The sequence below is a fragment of the Austrofundulus limnaeus genome, unplaced genomic scaffold (genome assembly GCF_001266775.1).
Source record: "Austrofundulus limnaeus strain Quisiro unplaced genomic scaffold, Austrofundulus_limnaeus-1.0 Scaffold37, whole genome shotgun sequence".
NCBI lineage: Eukaryota > Metazoa > Chordata > Actinopteri > Cyprinodontiformes > Rivulidae > Austrofundulus > Austrofundulus limnaeus.
Genome location: NW_013952439.1, coordinates 2253523 through 2262042, shown reverse-complemented (window position 1 = coordinate 2262042; position 8520 = coordinate 2253523). Strand labels below are relative to the sequence as shown.

The 8520-nt window shown below is 40.0% G+C and overlaps 1 protein-coding gene across 8 annotated transcripts in view; it reads left to right on the top strand.

Annotated features, from left to right (window-relative positions):
• The first annotated feature begins 8150 nt into the window (after positions 1-8150).
• Positions 8151-8520, top strand: part of msi2b (musashi RNA-binding protein 2b) — a 301595-nt gene continuing 301225 nt past the window's right edge. For all 8 annotated transcript variants that reach the window (XM_014006809.1, XM_014006806.1, XM_014006808.1 and 5 more), the window contains exon 1: positions 8151-8353. In XM_014006809.1, coding sequence (XP_013862263.1) covers positions 8292-8353 — 62 coding nt within the window. In that variant the 5' untranslated portion in view covers positions 8151-8291. The remainder of the gene's footprint in view (positions 8354-8520) is intronic.

Below are 8520 nucleotides of genomic sequence, written 5' to 3'. Positions count from 1 at the left end.
GCTAATATATATACGGTGATAGCGTCGGGGCTAACGCTAAAGCTAACAGGCTAAGCTGAGGTTCTGCCATGAAGCAGCTCTGTTGTACACTGAGTTGCCGCCATGTGATTGGCTGATTAGAAATTAAGTGTTAACGAGCAGTTGGACAGGTGTACCTAATAAAGTGGCCGGTGAGTGTATATAATATACAGAAACAAGAAGTCATAGCTTTACCCATACCCATTCTGATATGTTATTAACTAAAATAGCACAAAGTCTAAAAAAAGTACTTAGATAGCAAAAGATGCACCCCCCACCTCCCCAGAAACCTGTGTACAGTATGTATTCTTTCAGAAAACTACAGTATGCTGAACCTTCTGCTCATGCATTCTTTCAAAGACTGTGAGTTTTTGWAATACTCTAAGGAGTGATTTTGGGGTCCTTTGGTGCGCCTCGTGCTGATTTGTCACAGCTCGAGGGTGCTTTGGAGCACTTTAGTACAAATGAATATTTTCTGAAATCTCCATACAAAATTAGTCCGTTCTGAGAGGAGCCTTTAGGATAGATATCTCAAATTCAATATTACAGTTTCTTTTCCCTCATATGTAATGTGGAATAATGTCTGAATATCACAGTGGTCCATCTACCTGTGCACAGCCTCTGGCACAGTTTAATTAACTCATCTGTGTGCTTACAGAAGGCATAATGGGGGGGAGAGAAATCACTAATCATAAGAAGATCCTTCCTACTGATCTTATTTCAGACAGTTTCTCTAAAAGACAGATACRTAATCCCAGTAATCCTCACAAATCACCATCAGTTGACAGGGTTTAAACGCAACCACCCTGGAGGAAATGTACAAATCAAAGGTGTGTGTGTGTGTGGGGGGGGGGGGGGGGGGTGTTTGTTAGATTCATCGCAAATGTTAAATTGTTCCCAGGCAGGATGAAAGAGCAGGTGAGTCTGCAGGATGGGCGGCGGGGCTAATTCCTGAAATAGGGCTGTCAATTATGCATGTTTTCCATCTGACCCCTTTCGCCTGCAGTCTGAAGAGGTGCTTTAGCTCGGCAAAGAAGAAGAGGAGGAAGCAGAAGCAGAAGAGGCAAGGACACTAGAGGGAGACAATTTGTTCACATCTGCAGCCGCCTTTCCTCGGGCTTTGGATTTTTACCGTAATAGGCCCTCCTGAGAGAACCAGAGATCACTCAATCTGCTGCGGTCAAAATKAAATCATTCACGTTGCAGGCCTAGAATGCATATCACTCGCCCCAGTTTTAGACCATGATGGTCTTAGGTTAACGTGCACAATCTCATGCAATATCATGCATGATGTGTTAGCGCTTTGTGCTGTGAATAACAACTACTGCCACACCAAACTTTAGCTCRATATCTGTCATAATAACTGGATAATGGACATGWTTGTGTTTTCAAAGTTCAGCTGGCTGTGGGGGCTGTCTCGCATTGGATCATGTCCAAAACTTAATCACTTGTAAAGATACATTCAATAAAAATTTCTGGAAAATATCATTATAACTCGTCCTATGGTTCGTGAGATATTTTGCTAACAGACCAAAACAGTTAATTGCAAAAGTCAAAGCCTATATTTAAAAAAAATCTCATTAAATCCATTAGTTTTCAGAGTAGAAGTTGGGTATCAGTCTCAGCTACTCACAAACCAAAACTTAGCCCAATATCTRTAGAGTTGGCTTAGTTAAAGCCTGCTTGGTGTCATCTATGTTTGATTAGCTGTGGCAGCCATTTTGAATCAGGCTGAGACCAATTGCTAATGAGTTGTAGATGCACATCCAAAGATTACACACTGAAGTTTTCATTAAAATCCGTTCATCGATGAATGAGATATTTTGCTAACAGAACACACACCTTTTAGAGAGGCACAAACTCATTGCCATAATAAATTAGCCTAAGTGGTAGAAGTTGTTTCCTGTGAGAAGGAGGCCCTTTTCTCACATGAGCGAAGCTAAAAAGCACGTGGTATAGCAACTTAAAGTTTCTCTTTAAAGCACACATCTGTCCTAAACATTTCAGGTTTGGAAGAGGAAATCTGTTTCCAGGTTTTGAATTCCTGTCGATAAAAAGGTGGAGAGTAAAAATAAAATAAATGAATAAAAATAAAAAACAATTCGAGCAACAATTTCCACAAGGTCAAGGGGAAGATTGTGAGGTTATAAAACGATTACTGCAACAGGAAACAGGATGCCTCCCCTCAAAAGCAGCATCTCATATAGCTGTCAGCGAGTCTGTTGCCGCTCTCGCTTTTTTTTCTCTCCTCCTCCTCCTCCTCTCCCTCTCTCTGCTCCTTCACACACTATCAAGTTTATTTCTTTCTCTCCCCCCACCACCCCCACCCTACCCCCAAATCCTCCAGTTTTCATGCAATGAGTCAGTTAGTAACAGAGATTTTTCAAGCATGCTGAATTTCCTCCCCATTCAGAAGCTGCTCGGGTTTTTTTCTGAATATGAGTTTGTTTTTATTTTTTAATTTTTTTCCGTGGGGGTTGGGGGGGTGTTTGCACAGGAATCTGTCTTGACTATTTTTTTTAGGTAAATGATGATGATGCATCAAGGACACAACAATGCCTTTCTTGACATAGTTTGTGCCCCAATTAATCAAAACATTGTCGGCTGCTCTGCTGAGAGTGTGCTCAGCATCACTTTGAAAGGAAAGCCGAACGTTCCTTGAAGTGGTGTGAGAATTTTCAACTAAAATCTTGTGTTTGGTAGAGTTCGGATCAAACTTTAAAACTATCTTTGTGCTCAGAGTACATGTTGGGAACAACTCTCAACAACTTCCGCATCAAATTTTAGCCAAATATCTGTAAAATTGACTGAATTGTAGCCATTTTTTGTGTTTTTAGGGCCAGATGTGGGTTGATAAATGCACATCCAGTGAGTAGGAGTTTCATTAGAATCCATTCAGTGCTTCACGAGATATTTTGCTAACAGAGACACGAACAAAATCCTCATCGTCTGCTTCTGCCTTTCGACAGCAGGCGAGGAAATCCCTCTCCTTTGTTTTCCTTCAGCAGAAAGCACTCAGCTGCTCCAGCCGACGTGGCTGTCAGAGTAAAGTTGCTTAAAGAGGAATAAACATTTTAGGCACTTTCATCCGGCTGTGTGGGCAGCTCAGATTAAACAGAGAGCACAGCTTTATTTAAAAATCTATACAGATTTCTCCTTCAGTCAGTGTTAAAAACACAGCTCCAGACCAGTTCTCCACTGGAGTTTTTACCCAAAACATGAAGGATTGTTCTTATTGGGAACTCTGGTTTGTGCAGCTGTTGGAACGTGTTTCAGCTGGGGTCTGCTGTGACTCTTTTTCACCATAAATACCCACATGAAGAATAGCAGCAGACCAAAYATACAGTATGTAGTGAAAGGCTTACTGGCTGTGCACGTTATCTTATCTATAAGTGTGCATTAAAATATACTGTTGAATTTATGTAGCCAAAAACTAGAAATTAAGGCTAATCTGACTAATATTTTCAATCAGAAGGGATGCCTAATTGAAAATTTTAGCTTTCAGACAGTTTTGCTTGTTTTAGCTTTTATTCACCTTTTTGCTGATCTTAGTTTTTAGCTACTAATGTGCTGTCAGCTACTATTTGAATGGTTTTAGGTTTTAGCCACTGTTTTGCTGCTTTTCKGCTAAATTTTCTAGTTTTCAAATGTTTTCCCAGTCGAAATAAATTGAGAAATTTTCATTTCTGTCAAAAATGAAGCATACTTGCAGTACTTTTATCCCCTTATATGATACTTGCAATTTTTTAACCACCATTTTGCTACTTTTAGCTTTAAGTCYTTTTAGCTTCTGTTTTGTTATTTTTAACTTTTACCTAACCTTCTGCAGCATTTCGCTTTTAGGTATCTTTTCTTATACTTTTTGCCTTTTGCTACGTTTTGACTCCAGCTAACATTTTCATAATTTGATGACCTTTTGCTACTTATAGCTTTTAGCTAATGTTTTGCAATATTGTGTTTTTACCAAATACGATGCTATTATTTTTGCTTTTAGCAAGTGTTTGCAAGTGTTGTGTGCTACTTTTTCACAGGGTTTGCTAGTTTTAGCCTTAAACTAGGCTTTTGCTTTTTTTTAGCATTGAGCTATCATTTTGCTTCTTTTAAGTTTAACTTCAAGCAAAAAGAAAAAAATTGTGTCTTCTGGACGGGTTCTTCTCTAATGAAACGTTTCGTCTCTTCTCCAAGAGACTTCTTCAGTCTGAGAGTTTCAGGCAAAATTCAGGCTTTTAAGCCCTGCCTCTATGTGACTGATACTCACATCACATGGCTATCGTTGACACCTAATTAACACTTATTGTTAACAGGGGGTGGAGTGAAACTGGCAATGGCCRYGCTGTAGGAGGGGGACAGCTGAAAACGGAGGTCTCCACCTCTGTTTAATGATGGACGGTCTTACTTCACAAAAATGTCTTCTTTTACTCCTCTCTCAAACCAACGTTCCTCTCTATCAAGAATGAGAACATCCTCATCTCTGAAAGAGTGACCGCTGGCCTGTAAATGAGTGAAAACTGCAGAGTTCTGGCCATTAGATGTAGCTCGTCTGTGTTGGGACATTCTTTTGAACAGTGGCTGCTTTGTTTCYCCGATGTATAACTGGTCGCAGTCCTCCTGGCACTTAACAGCATATACAACATTGCTCTGTTTGTGCCGGGGCACCDGAYCTTTGGGGTGAACCAGCCTTTGCCGTAATGTGTTTTGAGGTTTGAAAGCCACTGGGACATCATGTTTAGAAAATAAACGTCTCAGTTTCTCCGAAACACCCGCAGCATACGGAATAATCACTGGTTTGGGTCTGGGTTTGGGGTCTTCATTTTCACCTGAACTTTAACTTCAAGCATTTTCAGCAAATTTCATTAGAGGAAGCAGACAACATTTACATTCTTCTAATTAATTTTGACATCAGTTCTGTTTACGTAATTCTATGTGTTTGGGCTTGCATGCCCTCGGGCATCAATCAGGGAGTGCTGCAGCACCATGCGCACCCTTGCTTCCCAAGGCCTTAATGATACAGTAGCTTAAAACGCTGGCTGTCCTAAAATATGGCCCATCTGGTTCCAGGTGTTGCTCACAAACCCTTGGTAAGATGTCAAACATCTCGCTGACTGCACTTTTGCTRATGCGTTCAGCTCGGTTCGTTTCGTCGTGCAGGAACAGTGATTGGAAAGGCGATRATACCAAAAACAATGTTGAGATGACAGAATATTTCACAATCCCACCGTGAAGCCTGTGGGCCCTCCAGTGTTTTCATYCTGAGCATAAAACACAGGTTGCTCTTCACGTGGTAAATCCACTGTGATTTCCACACACTTTGCGACGGGCTTTAAAGCCTGTTGTTCCTCGGAGCTCGCATTCCACATCAATTTATAGCCTCCCTCACTTCTTTGTGTCTGTGCAGGTGGATGAGTGTGTGCGAATTTTCTTGCATTCACTTTTTTTTTTGGAGTTTGGGTTGGGGTGGGGGTGCATATAAAAACACCGCCTCCCATCTGAGAACAGTAATGTAATCATAGATGTATCCCAAAATGCCATGGGACGGAGCAGCAGTGCAAAAAGACRGCTTGATGCGTAACGGTCTTTCACATGAGGTGTCATATTTCCATTTTCTATGATGCTGCGGTGCTGCGAGGAATCACCACAGTTTGCCTGAGTGTTTTTTTTTAAGTTGTTTTGTTTTACAGCTATACAGGCAGCTTCAACAGGAAGAAGTCCCATAACTAATGACAGAAATTTAGCTGCAAAACTGACAAAAGTGTTGTTATTTGTTTTTTTATTTTATTTATCTTAGGCATTGTTTCAAAAACATGCTGCCTGGCCAGATAAGAAATTCCCCCTGGTGGAACCCTCAACAGTCAGCACAGACAGGCCTATTCACAAGACGTCACTGACTGTGAATAATAAAACAGGACTCACAAGTCACATTTTATATGCAGAGCCTCCTCATGTTACAGTGACTGAGACCTGCATTTTTCTCAAATTTGTGGAATTTTTCTGACACATAAAAACACGATTTACTGTTCAGAATGGGTTTTATTTATTTACTYATTTATTTTTGGGACAAAATTCTACATTGGAAGATTGTAAAATAAAATTGCCTCCCTACTGCACGTGTCTTGTGCATTCAGTCATTCTTAATATAGCTTCTTCTTCTTCTTCTTCTTTTTTCGTCAAGGTTATTAGGGGGCAGAAGCAGCTTATCTCCACACACATTGTGCAGAGGGCAGGTCTGACAGCTCATTATAGGTCATCTACATGAAGAGATCCATAATTACTCTGCTGTATGTAAGGATACCATACTTTATTGATCCCCATGGGAAATTTCTTTTTCGCAGCCTGTCATGATGAACGAGGCAGTTGAAGGTGAGACCGCTGGGTCAGAGGTCAAGACTCGGGGACTTGTGAACAGCACCAAGCGTGCCRGGGCTAATTTACATCCCTTGTGTTTTTAGGCATTTAAAAATCACCGTCTGATATCATTTGACYCTAAGCTTGTAAACGACATATGTGTGATCTCATGTGATGAAGGGGGACTTCATCATTCAGGATGACTCTCAGACACTACCATGCAGGATTTTAGCTCAGTATTTGTAAATATGACTAAATTATAGCTTTTTTTTTATGTGAGTTTTCGAAGGTTGATGAGCTGTGGTGTCTGTCATTATTTGCATTGACTCCAAATGTTAATGAACTGCAAAAATACATTTAATGGTGACTTTGTGAGAGTTTCACTAAAAATTGCTCAGGGGTTCATGAGATCTTTTTTTGCTAACGAACTAGGTCAACTCCCAGTTGTTAATGACAATGTTTGAAGCAAAGATCTCATGCAGTGTGTAGCTGTCAGAGCGCAGGTTGTGGATGATACTCAGCTGCTATCATGATAAATTCTAGCTTAATGTCTGTAAAATTGAAGAGGAGACCATCATTTTTGTGTTTGCAAAGTTCACTGAGCTGTGGCAGTCTTCTTGAATCGGGTTAGTTCCAGATATTAATCAGTTGAAGACGTACATCAAATGATTAAATTCTGCAAGTTTCATGAAAACTCATCCAGTRGTTCATGAGATATTTTGCTAACAGACAGAGCTGACTCCAACAGTTAAAAGCAAGGTTTTAAAAAAAGATCTAATCTGATCAGTTTGGGTTTTAAAATTCTTGTCAAGGACAACTCTCAGCTACAAAAAAATCCTAAAATTAGCTTAATAACTATAATATTGACTGTGTCATAGCCATTTTTCTGTTTGCACATAGCTGTTGTGGCCATCTTGAATCGGGTCACTTCTAGAAGTTAATCACTTGTAAATGTCCATCCAATGATTACTTTCTGCAGGTTTCATGAAAATTCATTCAATGGTTCAGGAGATATTTTGCTAACAGACAGACATCTACACATGCACACACAAAATACTGTCAATCATTACTATATTTTTGCCTTCATCAGTGATGATTACAAGACCGCATTGTTTCAAGTGCAACCTGGGTTTAAAAGTTACTTTTACACTCATCATGTGAATTAATTATCAAAAAAAAAAAAATCAAAAGTGTAATATTTACACAAAATATGCTCTTGCTCCTGTTCCTAATTATCAGTAAGGCAACAAAAACCCATAGTAGAGAAAAAAACACTTTTCATTCAGTTGTTAATATTCTAATTATCATTCAATTATAAGCAAGATGGAAGTTTACTGGTGCTGCACATTTCCAGTTTTACACTTTGCTTCACACAGAATGGAGTTTTCAGTTGGATTAAACTCTGATTATCTTCCAAGAAACATTTCAGAGGCAACATAATAACTTAAATATTAACTAAAAAACAATAACTGGCCCTTTCATGAGGGGACTATGAAACAAGAGGTAAACATATTTTAATGTTGCTTTTAAAAAAAAAAGAAAGTTTGAATTGTTTAATAAGAGTGCAAACATATTAAGTAGGAATAAAAGAAAAAAAAATCTCATAAACTGTGTCCACTGAGCAATTATAACCCAGCGGCACCTCTCGTGGCTTATTGCTTAATTAAATGACAAATCGGAGGATTGGTTTGCAGATTGCCTGAATTGACGTCAATTGGATTGGTTAGGTGACAGAGCTAAGCTCCGCCCACCCCCTGTGGGCCAAGGTAGAGAGGGAGGAGAGAGCAAGGGGGGCTGAGCTGATCCCACGTGTGACGCTTTCATTCCCGGCTCAGTAATATTCTCATAGCGGGGCTTTGCATATCTCCTGCCCTATCTGTGTGTGTCTGTCACTGTTACTGTGGTCCCAGCCGCTGTAGTTTGGACTAGATATGGAAGGAGACGGGAGTCAAGCCACGTCCGGAAGCCTAAACGATTCGCAACATGACCCGGGGTAAGAATCTTTTTTATTTTCTTCCTTTCCTAAATTTAAACCCGAAGGTGCGTTTCTTTTTAATGTTACAACATCTTGGAGAGGACTTCTCTCTCTCTCTCTCTCTCTCTCTCTCTCTCTCTCTCTCTCTCTCTCTCTCTCTCTCGCTGCCGTGCTGGGTATATTCG